The sequence below is a fragment of the Pyrus communis genome, chromosome 1 (genome assembly GCF_963583255.1).
Source record: "Pyrus communis chromosome 1, drPyrComm1.1, whole genome shotgun sequence".
NCBI classification, from domain to species: domain Eukaryota; kingdom Viridiplantae; phylum Streptophyta; class Magnoliopsida; order Rosales; family Rosaceae; genus Pyrus; species Pyrus communis.
This window is the reverse complement of record NC_084803.1, coordinates 14,145,140-14,161,025: the sequence shown is the minus strand read 5'-3', so window position 1 is coordinate 14,161,025 and position 15,886 is coordinate 14,145,140. Positions and strand designations below refer to the sequence as shown.

Here is a 15,886-nt window from a genome sequence, read left to right as displayed (position 1 = left end):
AACAAGAGGTCAATATCTTAAATATTGAATAATTATGTTTTGACAAAGAAAGAAAATTGAAAATATAGACGAGTAAAATTGAGAGTCAAATTCTTAAATTTTTTACCAATATTATCTCTACTAATTAATAAATTACTTATTATCAACTAAAATCTAATGAACTTAGCAGTTTAATCCTTAAATTAAAACAAAACATGAATAAGGCATATGGGGTAAAAATGTAATTTCACATAACCAAATTTTGCTGTTTTTTTTCTTTTCAAAACCTCATCTACATGTAATTCTAACATATCTCTAATTAAAAATTAAAAAAAAAAAAAATTTCCCACTCACATATTCTTTATCACTCTCTTCCTCTTTCCTTCTATTTCTAAAAAAAAAAAAAAATCTCACACACTTTATGTGCGCATATGCTAGTCTAAGATAAAAGCAAGATACGAGAAAATGTTTCATCTCTCACACACTTTTTTCTTTGGAGTCTTGACCTGAACGAAAAGGTTTTCGTCTTTTCTAATATGTAAAATAGTTATCTAATTTCACAAGTTCAGTTTCATTATTGGTAAGTTCATCAATCACGAACTACCAAATACCAATGATCGATTTTAGTTCATATCCTAATCCACCCGCCAAGCAAGGTCTATGTGTAATCATCTCAAGGTCAAAGGCGGCTTCACCCACAAACCAAGTCCAGCACACTAAAAGGGTGCAGAGGTGAGCGTAGCCAATGGGAGACGTACTTTAACCTGTTTATACATTCGAGTTCAAATTCTTATTCTACATTTTAAATTACTTTAAAACATAAGCTGATGATAAAAGGAGTAAAAGAAAACCTAAGAAGAGTTAGAAAAGTGACTAAAAAAGACATGGAATACTTAGAGTTAACGGAAGATTTAGCACAAAACCGAGCGCAGTGACGTGTTCTAAAATTTATACAGACGACCCCACTTAATAAGATAAGGCTTTGTTATCATTGTTGCTAGATCAGATGAACGTGTGCGGAAGCAACAATATTCCTATCGAAAATGCCAATTAAAAAAAAAATCTGTATATATATTCGATTATTTGGAATTTGGTAATATGAGTAAGAAAATCGTACACCCATATCTAATCCTACCGCCCTCTGCAGAATATCTGAAATCTCGCTTCCCTTCTAATCTGTTGCGGTGCTTTCTCAAACAAACCTCAATCTCGGGGGTTAAGCAAACTAACAAAAACTGAAGAGAAGGTCTCGATCTACGAAGCTACAAGCCTACAACAAAAGACTAAACATGGGACACCACAGGACTTCACGTTGTCCACAGTAATTGTGGTTGTGATCAACTGGTTGCCATTTTCTCCAACGATCAAAGTTTGCGCCCAATTTCTATGTAGACCTTCGCCGGTGACATCTCCCCTTCTTTGGGATAAAGGCCTTTAGTCCTGGACCTGAGCCATGGAGTCCTTCTGAGGGATTTGATTAGAACTTCGGGATCAGTTACACTGGACTAGATTTGTGCAAAAAGAATTTCATTCCATGTATCTGGAACACCAGGTAAACACCAATGCAGACAATCTTGCACGCCTGGTTTCGCTGTTTTGCTGAACCGGGATATATGACCCTCATCCCTGACCTTGGATAGAGCTGTTATATCCAAGAGCTTAACCCCTGTTCCCTTCGCTGCACCTGCAGCATCTGAGTCACCAGACACGTCTTGCAATACTTCCCTTCCTATTGACATAGGAGTGGTGTTATCACAGCTTCCTCCTGTGTTCCATTCACCGCCGACAAAATGCCTAGGTGAGATGGTCCGGTAGAAAGCTTTGAGACCTGGATACTTTGGGAGCTGCGAGTTCACCCAATTAATGATACTGTGGACTGTCACATTCTTGGCCTTCCAAATCACAGCTATCTTCCTGTCAGTGTTTCGGACACCCCCAAGATGCATCACCCAGCGGTTAGCTTTAAGCTTTCCGCGGTTCCAGTGGTGCCCTGTATTGAGGACCAGGACATTAAGTTTATGAATATATTGGCGCAAGAATGCGGGTGGCCGATCAAGGTGCATGGCATAATGAGTGGCTGGGTTTGAAGCCTCAATAGGCTGCAGATCACAGAGGGTTGATGACCAGGAATAGAGGATGGTAGTGTTGGTGCTTGGGAACCGATATGCCCACCCACTAGGGCGGACATCACCACGTGCTTGGACTATCCCGTATTCTGACCCCACATCTATAACATCATGCCTCTCCTTACCACCTGTGATCATGCACATTAAAGACTGGAACTGCTGTCGGCCCAATGAATCTCCAACAAAAGCTAGAGTTTTGTGTTGCATCCTGAATACAATAATACAATACTCAAATTATCAAAATATGTCAGGCTATAGTCGCTATGCCAAACAAAGAAGAAAGATAAGCAAAAAAATCACCCAAAGGGGTTAAAACCTACAGAAAATAAGGTTAAAAACCTTAAATTCTTCAAATAGATGAACGGACAAGAGAAATTAAAATGCAAGGTAGCTTATGGGTTGTCCATTATTTGGAAACTGCTGCAAGCCTTAGCAAGATCAAGTGAAGAAAGACTAATGGTCTATGAAGCACAGAATCCTCGATTGATACTTACGTGCACGAAATAAGAGATCTACTAACCAAAACAACACAACTTGAGAAATTCATTAACTTGAGCCCAGAATGGATTTAATATATAGGAGAAACAATCATTATAGATCAGACTTATGCATACTAGGAGGCTAAGGTCACATCACACCAGATTCAAGATAGTAATCAAATGGAACCTTGCACATGACTAAAACTGTTTAATTTTAACATTTTAATACCTTTTCAAGAACTTAGAGCCTTCAAATTCTTCCATTTGACAATCTTTTGGCTGCCATGAAACCTTCTCATAGGAAAAATCTGTGCGCTGTGTCATCCGGCAAGACCACATACTTGACAGCCATTGCTTACAGCCATGCCCAGAATACAGCGGCTTCTTATGGTCCACAACCCATTTTCCTTTCGCATAATCGCAGACTGGAGCTATTATCAGATAAATAACAATCAGTAATATAATCACGAAAGCTAATAATAACAAATTGGTCTAGGTAGATTCTTGTGATCAAGCTTTCCAAGGATTTAGAAAGAAATACAAGACATTTAAAAACAAAAATTAAAACATAATCTATCATATAACTTAATAGATATTATTACCTAATGATGTCCCTAGCTTCACATTTTGCTTTTGTACATCTGAATTATTTTCCTCCGCTTTTTCTTTCTGTCTTGCATCAACTGCCTTGCCATCTATTTCCGCTTCCTGAACTTCTTTATGTTCTTCTCTTTCTTTTGACCCACTTGTTAAAACCCCTGCACCATAATAACATACAATTCAAGTCCATACTATTTGATGATGTTTAATGTATATAAATGACATCGAGATTGTACTGTTAAAAAGAGAGATAGAATTTCGGGGATGGATGTAAAAAGAAAACAATATCTTACCACTCTTCTCAACCTGGTTTGATGCTATATCATTACTAATCTCTTCACTTTCGTCAGACCCTTGTTCAGAACCTGGTGGAGCTCCGAGTCGTAATTCTTCTTTTACAGTATCATTTTGGGCAAATGTTGCTACCCCATTGCCCACATCTATTTCTTGTTCTGATAGCACAGATTTATCTACATAATCATCCCTTATCTCTGCAACAAACACCAAAGGGAAAATACGAATAAGGTATTGAAAGAAAACCAACAACGTTTGCCTAAAGGAAAATAAATACACAACTAGAGACAAACCTGAACCCAACTGCAAACGGGTTTGGGGCGGTACCAAGTTAGTAAGAATCAGGGTTTTCTCCCATCCCCATATAAGAATGGTGGTGCACATTAGAACAATGGTAAAAAGAGAGAGCTGTTTACCCTTCAGTCCATAAAAGCTTCCTTTCATTCTATATACACAACACAAGACCAAACAAGTACGTTAGAACTTAAAGCTCATACAACTTTTACAGTTCCTAGCCATCAAAATGTACCTGCATAATACAAATCACAAGATAACAAAAAAAAATCTCCCGTCTTTCGACTTGGATTCGCTCTATTCCCGCACAGAACACGCATTCACACGCATCAAATCGATGAAAGAGCCTAAGAAGCATCATGAATGAATGGTTTAAATTGATAAACAGTAATCTAACAAGTTCCCCCACCTCAAACAAACTGATTGCTGAAACAAAATCCTAACACATGAAGGCTAAAGCAATCATGGGTTTGTTCTAACTTCTACAAAATTTCGATTTCGTAGCTCAAACAATAGCATTCTCTCATTTCCCATCAATCCATCGAAACCCAACATTTCCATTTTCTCGGTACCACACACAAACCCAAAACAGAAAAACGAATCCAAAAACGAAAAATCTCGGATCTGAAAAGGGTTTCGTTTCCTGTATGCAAGTAGCTAAATTGCGAAAAATATAAATTAAAGATTGTAATTTTAGATGAATCCGAGTAGAGGGTTTGGATTACCTGAGACGAAAACAGCCCAAAAATGCCACCAATTCTTCCCAGAATTGGATTACCGAATGCGGAAATGGTTGAGGATGTATAATCTGTGAACAAATTGGGAAACTTGATGAAAATTTATGGCGAAAATGAAGGGACGTGTGAGAAATTTGTCTGAAAGTAGACAGCGAGAGGGATTGGAAAATTAAATTCGATTCTTTTTAAACAAATGATAAATTTTGACGTTACAAACTGGCAGTGTGTGGAAAGCAATTTCAAACATGCTGACGCCTGTCGGTATCATGGAAAATTCTTGAATTTTTATATGTTCTTTTTTAATAATAAAAAAAAAACTACATTAAAAGAAAAAATTTGAAATAGGTCAAATTTTTAGTTATTTTGAACCCATATCAAAAGACCTCTAGATTAAATGACTGCGATCACAACTGATCACGGTCTTTTTTGGCTAATGATATACAAACAAAAAATGTGTGAAGGTAAAATAAATGTGTTAATTTTTAAAAATTGTTTCCATTCACATATTGTTTTATCCATATCTATCATTTTATTTATTTGATTTGATGATTGAAAGTAAAAATTATGTATAAAGAGTAGAAAAAAGTACATGAATATATTGTAATATTCTATTAAACAACACAATTTGTTAATCCTTTTATAAAAATGATTAATCAGTCAAATATTGTTTAATCATCATTAAATTGATGTTTGACTACAAAAGAAAATGATAAGTACATGTCACGATTAAATAGTTTTCATGTTTAATGTGTTAAGAATGACGTATTTCACTGCAATGGTTAAAATCTTAAAAATAAACACTTTAATGTGGTTCAGATCTTCACGGACTCATTCACTTAACAACTAATAATTTAATCCACTAATGATATCGTTTGTGAGAAGCAATTTTTACAATTTATATTTTGATTTACATTTTTGTTCATTTTTAAGAAAATAGTTGTAATAAAATTGTCTTGTTTTCAAAGAAGAAAGTAGTTAGAACTCCAATATTTTCAAAAAAATTAGTTTAGTTTGAACCTATGTAAAGTTATAAATCATGTTGTTGGTATTCTATTATAGAAAAACAGATTGTTCGTCAAGTATGAATTTATTATATGACATATAAAAATGTGATTGTTTACGCTCTAATAAAATATACTTGTATTGAAATTTTGAGATAAGTAAAACTTAAACCATCATAACATTTGCATCATCACAAACTAAGCGACGGCAACTACGAGAGAAGGCGTGAGCAGATGCAAGAGAGATAGTGCGTATGTGTGGAGAGATAGGGAGAAGAGAAACACGAAACCATGAGAGAATAATATGAGTTCTTTTTGGACCATGTTACAAAAATAACCTTTAACTTAGTTAAAAAGAATTGAACTCTAATTCCTGAATTGCCTAGACACCACCTAGACATCACTTAGCCCCTACCCGATTTTTCTCTATGTTTTGGCCTTAATTCCATGGGTCCTCCAACACCTAGCACTTAGGTCGATTTTTATAACAGTGACTGTACCTAATGCTTGCCATCACAAATAGTCATTAACTTTATAACCCCGACTCTTACGTCCAAAAATAACGTCAGTCACGTATCCAAACTATTAATATGCGCTTTTAAGTATCTGGCTGCATTTTAGATCTGGGATATTGGGTTCGATGCCAATGTCTTATGACGACGTCCAAGCTCAATACCAATAAATGAACTTTGAACCATCCTAATTTGGGAGCATACGAGTCATGTGTTTGAACTGGGACATCGAGTTCCAAACTAAATTTGCCATGAACCCTGAGCTGTGGTCTATGTTCAAGAAGAGCACGGACTCATCTGACTTTGTTTATGTGAAAAATAAAAACACTTTAAACTCCTCTACCTATAAGTGCTTCTAATAAATATGATAAATTACTCTTTACCACTTCAGATTTAGGGTGTATTACAACCTCATACATCTTTAAAACATTTCACTTTTACATCATACATCAATTACATTTTTCATCCATTGATCTGTTAAAAACTGATGTAGCTGTCACATTTGTGCCACGTGGCAATTTTTTTTTTTTATATACATTAAAAATATTATAATATTGACCATATTTAAAATAAATAAAAAAAATTAAAAAAAAAACGTAGAAACCCATCTCCTCCGGACCCCCACCTCTCTCTCCACGACTCTCTTCACCTCCCCTCCATATACTCAAAACAACTCTGAGGACTCAAAGAACCTTGTTGCTGATCTTAACCCATTCCAAATAAAAGGACCTAGGAAAGCTTCTATGTATAACAAACCCACGCAATTTTCTCGACAACCTCCCACGGCCACTCGAGCTTGGACACAGCGGCTTTGAGCTTGGCCCTCTTTCAAATGTCGTAGATTTGGAGAACGAGAGGCCTGCATTTGGGAAACGAATTAGGAAATGAGTGGAGAAATAGGGGGAAATTGGAGAATTGAAATTAGGGTTTACAGAGATTGGAACAGAGGAAGAAGATGGCGGGAAGTGAGGGCAGCAGAGTCGGCAAGTAAGATGGCAGAGGTGGGGAGGGCTTTTGCATGGGGAGGGGAGGTGAAGATAATGGAGGTTGGGTTTTTTTGGGGGGGGGGGGGGGGGGGGGGGGTGGGAGGTTTCAGTTAGGTTTTATTTATTTATTTATTTTAATAGGATTAATATTTTAATATTTTAAATGTCTAAAATTTTATTTTTTTTGCCACGTGGCATAAATTTGGCAGCCACGTTGCATAAATGTGGCAGCCACGTCAACTCTTAACGGATCAATGAATTAAAAATGTTACGGAGGGGGGGTGGAGGTTTCAGTTTGGTTTTATTTATTTATTTATTTTAATAGGATTAATATTTTAAATGTCTAAAAATTTATTTTTTTTGTCACGTGGCATAAATTTGGCAGCCACGTTGCATAAATGTGGCAGCCACGTCAACTCTTAACGGATCAATGAATTAAAAATGTAACGGATGTATTATATTGAAATAAAATAATACGTGAGGTATGAAAGTGAAATGTTTTGAAGATGTTATATGAGGTTGTAATAAACCTCAAACTTGAGGTGGTAAAGTGTAATTTACCCTAATAAATATTACTTAGGCATTATTTGAAAAATGCTTTTAAATGATTGAATGCGTATTTAGATAATATATTTTTAAAATCAATTCTTAGTAAAAATGAAAATTAATCTTGGAAAAGCACTTGTAATGCTTTTTGCAAAAGTATATTACAGAAAACACTTCGATTGCTTTTGAAGCAAAAAAAACATTGTTTTTATAAACGTTTCAATCGTTTAAAATTACTTTCTAAAATGAATCATTATGACTCGTTTGAATTTACTTTTAAAATGACTGAAAGTGCATTTGAAGAAAATATTTTTGCGTTTCAAAATCACTTAAGGTGCTTCTTGTAAGAAACACTAGTTATGTTCTTCTATAGGAAGCACTTCAAGTGCTTTTGCAGGATTTAATCGTATTTTTACTAAGGATTCTCAACATTTTCCCCAAAATACTTTTAGCCATTTCAAATTAGTATTTGGTGAGGATCGAATATAAGACTTCTCACTTACAAATAAAAAGAAATATCACTAAACTGTAATACTAAGTGACAACGAAATCATAGATGGATGGTAAGTATTATTAGTCTTTTTAAAAACGCATCCAGACAATCTTTACAATCACATGCCAAACGGGCCATAGTTTTGTAAAACTGAAATCACCTTTAAAAATCACATGCCAAATGGGCCCTACATCTTGTGGTACTGGGCCTCTTCCGGTCTTGCAGATGTGTACTTTCCACAAACATGGCCCATCATCGAACGGTTCCTTCCACGCCTCCACTGCTCGCGTCACTCTCAAGCAGCAGCACAGAAGACGAAGAAAATAGAGAGAGAAGCTGACTGGAAGCAGAAGCAGCACCGTCTGGTAACCTTAACGTCGCCTCTTTCTCTCCAACGCCATTCGAAACTTCGTCGTACTAGGCTCAGCTCGAAATGGCCCCTCATTCGGAGTTCACCGACGGAACCCAAGCGCCCAACTCCCTCCAGGCCATCTGCTACAAGCGCGGCTCCCTTCAGCTACTCGATCAGGTCTCTCTCTCTCTAACAATTCAATTGAATTTATTTGAATTACATTTTTATCGAATTTAGCTATCTCAGTAAAAAAAATGGTAGAATTAACTATTAGGTTTGTGGGTTTTGGACAGACGAAGCTCCCATTGCAAAGTACATATTTGGATATCCGGGACTCCACGGATGGATGGTAAAAGATTGAAGCTTTGCTCTTTCCAAGTGCTGTGAACTCTCTACTTTTCCCATTTTACCAATTGGGTCATTGTTTTTTTTTTTTTTCAGGCACGCAATCAAAGACATGGTGGTGCGCGGTGCACCCGCCATTGCCATTGCCGCGGCTCTCTCATTGGCCGTGGAAATTTTTAACTTGGAGGATTTCAGTGGAACGCCTGACGAAGCGTTTTCTTTCATTGTCATGAAATTGGAGTACCTTGTCTCCAGGTTAGCATATTAATAGTAGTTTTCAAGTGTTTGAGTTGTGGTGATGAGATGGCATTGTGATTGTGTGGTGTGTTTTTCAGCCGGCCAACTGCTGTCAATCTTTCGGATGCTGCAGCTAAACTAAAGCAGATTGCATCCGCGGTTGCCACTAATACTTCGGATGCAAGGAATGTTTTTGAGGTGCTCCTTCCTTTGAAACTTTACTTTTCTTGTGATTTGATTTTGGCCCAAAGAATCTACTTGATAGTAATAGTCTTCCATTGTACTTGCTTTGTTTGTTCATTTTTATAGGCTTACATAGAAGCTTCTGAAATCATGCTCAAGGACGATGTCGCTTCAAACAAGGCTATTGGATCTCATGGAGCAAGTTTTATTCAGCACCTACTGGGAAACTCTAAGAACATTTCTATGTTGACCCATTGCAACACTGGCAGGTATTTTCCCGGGAACGCATACTTGATGATTTTGGTCATGTACATTATGTGGTTGCCCCTATGGATTTGTGTAGGTTGCGCATGGTGAGGGGTGGTTTTACATATATAGACTGAAATTTTCTTATTGGTCGTGTCCGACTCTGATATGTTTGGTAAGTGTAGTCTTGCAACAGCTGGTTATGGTACTGCTCTTGGTGTCATCCGTTCGCTTCATACTGAAGGAGTGTTAGAAAGGGCCTATTGCACAGAGACGCGTCCATTCAACCAAGTGAGTGTCTACTCTTTTAGTTGATCAAGTTTTTTACTAAGCATCAAATGTACTCCACAGATATTCACATCTGTAACGTGTTGGTATTAGTTAAGCAAAAGTGGGCTTGAGAGGATTAGCACGCTGTTTGAAGTCGGGTGAAACTATCTTGGGATATACTTTTGCATCCAAACTTGATTGGAAGCCTGCCTTGGTGTTATTTATATATTGTATGTGGTGTAATTGCAGGTCATTGAGCTGATTGTTGTATTTTGCCACTCACTTGGGTAAAAGTATTCAAAATTAATGAGTATTATTGATACATGATTATCACCGACTGCAGGGATCCAGACTCACAGCATTTGAGTTGGTGCATGATAACATACCTGCTACGCTTATAGCGGACTCAGCTGCAGCTGCATTAATGAAATTTGGACGTGTCAATGCTGTAGTTGTTGGAGCAGATCGCGTGGCTGCAAATGGTATTTGAAATGAAATCTACCACTCATCTGCTTTAGCATTCTATTAATACGGATTTTTGTCTAATTGATTTCCTTTTTACTTAATTCAGGTGACACTGCAAACAAGATTGGGACCTACAATCTTGCCGTGAGTGCAAAGCACCATAACATACCATTTTTTGTGGCTGCACCACTCACTTCCGTCGACTTATCTCTTTCTTCTGGAGAAGAGATAATAATAGAGGAAAGATCTCCAAGGGAATTGTTGAATACACACGGAGGACTTGGGGAACAAGTTGCTGCATCCGGAATCTCTGTCTGGAACCCAGCCTTCGATGTTACCCCTGCCAATTTAATAACTGGTATCATAACCGAGAAGGTATTCTCACTCATTCTATAAGTGGTATAATCAATTAGAGCTTGTTGTGTTTGAATCTGATGGCAATTTGTTCTCTAAGCAGGGCGTTATTACAAAAAAGGGCACTGACGCTTTCGACATAAAGGGTTTTGTTCAGAAGGAAGCCGTGCAGACCAAAACGAAGGCTTCCAGCATTGGATGAAATATACCCCGAGGAGGTGATTGTTCGTGCCGTGTAACTTAAATATGAAGAGAGCTATGTGCTATATATGTCAAATAATTGGGAGAATCAGTCTCACCCCAAGTGATGACTGTTTTCCCAAAATGTAAGCAGGCCATTTTTATGGTGTTATTGGTGGATGTAATAAGTACAAATTTAATAATAAATAAGGAAGTGGCTGGGAAGATTTGGAGGAAAGTTCATAGTCTTGTTGGAATCTTGGGACTTCGTCCATGGAATGTGAATGTTCTCTGTCGATTCGTCCTCGGCTGACCGGAAAGTTAATGCTAATATGTATGGGGTTCGAATGGGATGTTTGTGGGGCATTCATAATTTCATCAGTCACAAGTTTCCAGGGATTAGTGGCCAACCCTAAATGTGGAAGTGGTCACATTTTTGTTACATAAGTTGACTAGAATGATTAAGGGGTGAACAAAATGTAAACAAAGTGACGCTCACATCGGACTTGGAGTGTAAGACCATATAATATAGAGGGTATCTATTTTTACTTTTCGCACACCCTTCTCAATTTTCAGCCGTCGAATCGAATGAATTGAAGAAGATCAATAACAAAAAATTAATAAGGATGTGTGGGAAGTAAAAATAGATGAATGAATAGCATTATTCTTATGTCAAATGTGAGTGAATACCACTATTTTTATGTCAAATGTGTTGTGTGGTGCCATCTAGGACAAAAAAAGCAAATTTCTTCCGAGCAAAATGTTATAAGAGCATCTCCAAAGAAGATGTCAAATTTTAAACATCAAAATGATATTTGATGGCTTATGTGGCAATTTGACATTTTGTACAATATTTTGTTCCACATGATATGTTAAATAATAATGTCATTTAATAAATATGCTATCAAATTTGACAGCAAAAGGTTTTACATTCAAATGACTCAGTGCCATGTAAGAAATTGAAGCCTTGGTTGGAGAGAATTTGTTGCTATTTATTATTGTTGTATATCTACCAATGTTGTAAAAAACGGCCTAGATGGCCATCTAGGTGCTAGGGGGGTTGGAACAGAGGCAATTTCGTGCAAAGCGGCTGGAAAAATTAGGGTGGCTTTAGGCGGCTGGGCGGTTTTTTTGGCGGAGGTGGATTGTCTGCCCTCCCATTTCCATACTCTCCCCATGCCCTCCTATTTGTGTGGTCACGATTAAGCCATGTCAACATTTTATATTCCTATTACTTTTTTTATTTATTATTTATATAAAAAATTAATATAAAATATTAACGTAGCTTAACCATGACTACACATCACATGAAGGTATGAGGAAAGTATAGAAATAAGAGGGCAGACAATCCACCTCCTTTTTTGGCAACACAAGGCCCGGAACAGCCAAATGCTCTAAGCTGATTGGATTGACTGCATCGCCTTCAACTGTCTTTTTTGGCAGCACAAGGCCTGGAACAGCCAAATGCTACTATTTTTTTTTAATGCATGGGTTCCACTACCAAGCAATAAGATGAAAATTAAAATCATTTTTAATTATTATTTAGTAGTTATTGTAGTCATGAGGTCCAAAATATTATTAAAATAAATATTTGACACATCTAATATTAATTGGTCACATCATCTATCGTATAAAATTTTGAGAATAACTATTTGATATGTCCATTGTAGATAATCTAAGAGGAGATGCACTTAGCTACTTAAGGTACAAGTACGGGCGGAACCACCCACCCAGTCCAAGTACTTGGACTAGGGTAAGCTTCAACCCAGTCCAAGTACTTGAACAAACAAATTTAGTCAGTCACCCACACATAATGACTAGAGGAAAAGAACATTATAGCCCATCAGTTTGAAACTTTTTTATTCCGCCTTGAATACAAATCTCATGTAAATCTAAGGTGAAACTAGGTTAAGATTCACGTCATCTATAATTAACGTGACATGAGTGTAAATGACTAATTTTGGGTTATATTGAAACTGTTAATAGGCTGTTAATTGGCCCCAAACTCATGTTTGGCCCAACAATCAGGCCCATACTATCGCCCTCCTTGTCTCTCGCCTCTCACTAAAATTTCGCTTCACAAGTCACGACCAGCTTCTTTTGTAATCTGTGAATTACAGAGAAAGATTCTTCATCTGATACAAGTATCCAAGCAATTGGCTTTTCCAAAGGTTTAACGGCTAGCAGTTCCTCGGCTTTCAATTGGGTGGTGTTTGGATACGCGAATAACCGAGCAAGTGAAAGAAAAAATATGAAGAAATCGTCATTGGCGTTGCAGAATGCAAGCGGCAGCAGCAAGAATTAGAGTCTGGGAGAGGAAGCTCTGGTGAAGTTGTTGACAGAATAAGATGTAGCATCTTACCTACCTGCAAATAAATTTCCAAAATACTCAAATTTCAGCTTGAAAATCAAAAGGAATAATATGTGGAGTGACCCAAATCGATAGGAAAAGTTTACTCAAACTTACAGATTGATTCTTGCTTTATTTCTTGGGAACTTTAACGAAAAGCTTCCGATATTGTTGATCATATTTTTATACTAAAAAATCAATCATGGTACTATTCACTTTACCATTTATTTTGTTTTTATCTTTAAAACTCAAAGTTTTCAAACCCTTTTTCATTAGTTTTCTTTTATTTCTTTTGCAATTTGGCGATTTAAATTAAAATCGGTTAAATTCGAGGAAAACGTGGTAGAAGAAAACTGTTAGCGTTACCTAGTTGTGAGGCTTTTAAAAATAAAAAAATAAATAAAAATTTGTTTATGCGAAATTACTTTAGTACAATATCAAAAGAGGACAACAAACTTTTTATTTAGTACAGCCAACAACAAACTTTTAATTGCCTTAGACAACAGTGGTGCAAAATGTAATTGCCAAATAAAAATTCGTTTTGGAAGTAACTTTAATGAAACTTATGTATTATTACTTCAAGCGATTCTCTATATTAACAACAGATTAACCACTCAACCAATAGAAAGAAACACAAACACTACAAGAAAACATGGAATAGGTGACCAAATTTTATGTGGCGCCTAAAAATTCATCACATATTTTTTCTATATGTGACCAATTGTTCAGAGCATCACGCATGATCGTCACATATTTTTTCTATATGTGACGAATTGTTTAGAGCGTCACGCATGACTAGTTTTTTAGGTATGAAATTTGAGAACACTTAGGTGATGATAAATACGTCGCATATTCTAGAATGGAGTGACGAAAATCATAAGCCTCACTTAAAATTATTTTATAGGGTAAATTACACAAAACTACCTCAACTATGGGTTGAACGACACTTTCATACCTCATCTTTTAAAAATGACAATGTTATACCCCAACTTTAGAATTTGTTCCAATGTCAGACCTCTGTCAGTTTTTCTATTAATTTCTCTGTTAAGTGCTGACATGGCTAAAGACGAGGCCCACTCGCTAATCCAACTGGGTTACAAAATAATTAAATATTAAAAAATTAAAAAAATTATTTTTTTATATAAAATTGTGGGTTCCACCCTCTTTCTCTCTATCTTCTTTCTTTCTCTCGCCTTTCTCTTCTCTCTTTGGACACCTGCATCCCCAAAACCCAGAAACCATTCTCACCCGTCCCCCTCAACCTTCCTCCCAATCACCATTTCTTCCCCCCCCCCGCTCTCGTTTTCTCTACGTCGATCACTACCGTCACTCTCCATTCGACCTCATCCGCCGCTTCTCCGACTTTGCTGACCACCTTCAGCATTCACTCACCCACATCATCCCGAGACGTCACCGTCTCGGTTGAAACTCAATCCCTCCGATACAAGCAGCTCCTCCGATATTCCCAGAACTCGTACCAGCGCCAGCGACAACGGCAGTAGCATCGTCCAAAGAAACCTCTCCCTCCAGACGTTGCCATCTATCCTCTCCCTCTATAAACCCCTCTAGACCTCCTCGACCTCTCCGTCTCCCACCTCTGCTTCGCCACTCTTCAGCTCTGTCGCCCCTCCTTCTCAATCACATGCCTCACCGTCAACCACAACCTCCTGTACGAACCACACACTTCTCGATTCATCCTTCCCAAGAACTACGTGACCGTTCGCTGCCACAAGAAATGCCTCTGGATCCAACATGTCGACGCCGACGCCGTCATCATCACCGGCATCGCCGTCAACAATGCCCTGATTTACTCAGTCTCTTGGGACAAAAGCCTGAAGATTTGGCGGGGCTCGGATCTTTGCTGCGTCGAGTCAGTCAAGGCGCACAAGGACGCTATGAACACATTGGCGGTGTCGAACGACAGGACGTTGTACACGGGTTCGACTGATTGTCAAATCTGGGTGTGGTCCAAACCGCTCGAGGAGAAGCGCCACATGTTGGTGGCGACGTTGGAGAAGCACAAGTCGACAGTGAACACTTTGGCCTTACGACGAAGGATCAGTGCTGTTTTCAGGGGCTTACAATCGTTCAATCCCGATGTGGGAGAGGGAGGATAACACGAACCACATAGCGGTGACGGAGGCGCTGAGAGGTCACCGGAAGGCTATATTGTGTATAATCAAAGTTGGTGAAGACAGGAGCGGGGTGGGATCTGGGATGGATAGTTCTGGTTTTGAGTTTGGGGAAGACAGGAGCGGGGGGAAGAAAGGGTGAGGGGAAGAAAGGTTGGGGGGGACGAGTGGGAAGGGTTTCTGGGTTTTGGGGATGCAAGTGTTCAGAGAGAGAAAAGAGAGATAGGCGAGAGAGATATGAAAAAGAGGGTGGATCCCACAATTTTATATAAAAAAATAAATTTATTTTTAAATTTTTAATATTTAATTATTAAAAATATATTTAATTATTTTTTTAATCCAGTTGGATTAGTAAGTGGGTCCCATCTCTGGCCACGTCAGCATTTAACAGAAAAACCGACGGAGGTCTGACATTGACACAAATTTGTAAGATAAGGTATGATATTGTCATTTTGAAAAGATGAGGTATAAAGGTTTCATCAGATCAATAGTTAAGATAGTTTTTGTCATTTACCCTATTTTATATCTTTTAAGATAAAAAAGTCGTGACACAAATTTTTTGAAGTCCTTACTAAAATCTATGACGAGGAAGAATGGCGCCCTAACGAAGTATGATATGCGAGGAATTGCACAAGGGTCACATATGTGTATTCTCGGTGAGGAAAGTGATTTATAACTTTTCCAACAGTAAATAAATAAATAAAGAAAAAAAGAAACATTGTAAA

General features: G+C 37.6%; 2 protein-coding genes and 1 pseudogene across 2 annotated transcripts; 2 read left to right on the top strand and 1 right to left on the bottom strand.

Annotated features, from left to right (window-relative positions):
* Positions 1-950: 950 nt before the first annotated feature.
* On the bottom strand, positions 951-4,726 carry LOC137712224 (protein trichome birefringence-like 16). The gene is made up of 6 exons (XM_068451340.1): positions 4,498-4,726; positions 3,772-3,923; positions 3,478-3,675; positions 3,187-3,342; positions 2,814-3,015; positions 951-2,313 (listed from the first exon to the last, which is right to left on the bottom strand). The coding sequence occupies exons 2-6, from the start codon at positions 3,920-3,922 to the stop codon at positions 1,485-1,487; spliced, it is 1,536 nt and encodes a 511-aa protein (XP_068307441.1). The 5' UTR covers position 3,923; positions 4,498-4,726; the 3' UTR covers positions 951-1,484.
* A 3,599-nt stretch (positions 4,727-8,325) lies between these two features.
* LOC137731926 (methylthioribose-1-phosphate isomerase-like) lies at positions 8,326-10,956 on the top strand. Its single transcript, XM_068471192.1, has 9 exons — positions 8,326-8,576; positions 8,693-8,748; positions 8,841-8,999; positions 9,080-9,179; positions 9,291-9,433; positions 9,596-9,701; positions 10,024-10,162; positions 10,252-10,520; positions 10,603-10,956. The coding sequence occupies exons 1-9, from the start codon at positions 8,481-8,483 to the stop codon at positions 10,699-10,701; spliced, it is 1,167 nt and encodes a 388-aa protein (XP_068327293.1). The 5' UTR covers positions 8,326-8,480; the 3' UTR covers positions 10,702-10,956.
* Positions 10,957-14,085: 3,129 nt separating this feature from the next.
* On the top strand, positions 14,086-15,303 carry LOC137708468 (protein JINGUBANG-like; annotated as a pseudogene).
* The last annotated feature ends 583 nt before the right edge of the window (positions 15,304-15,886 follow it).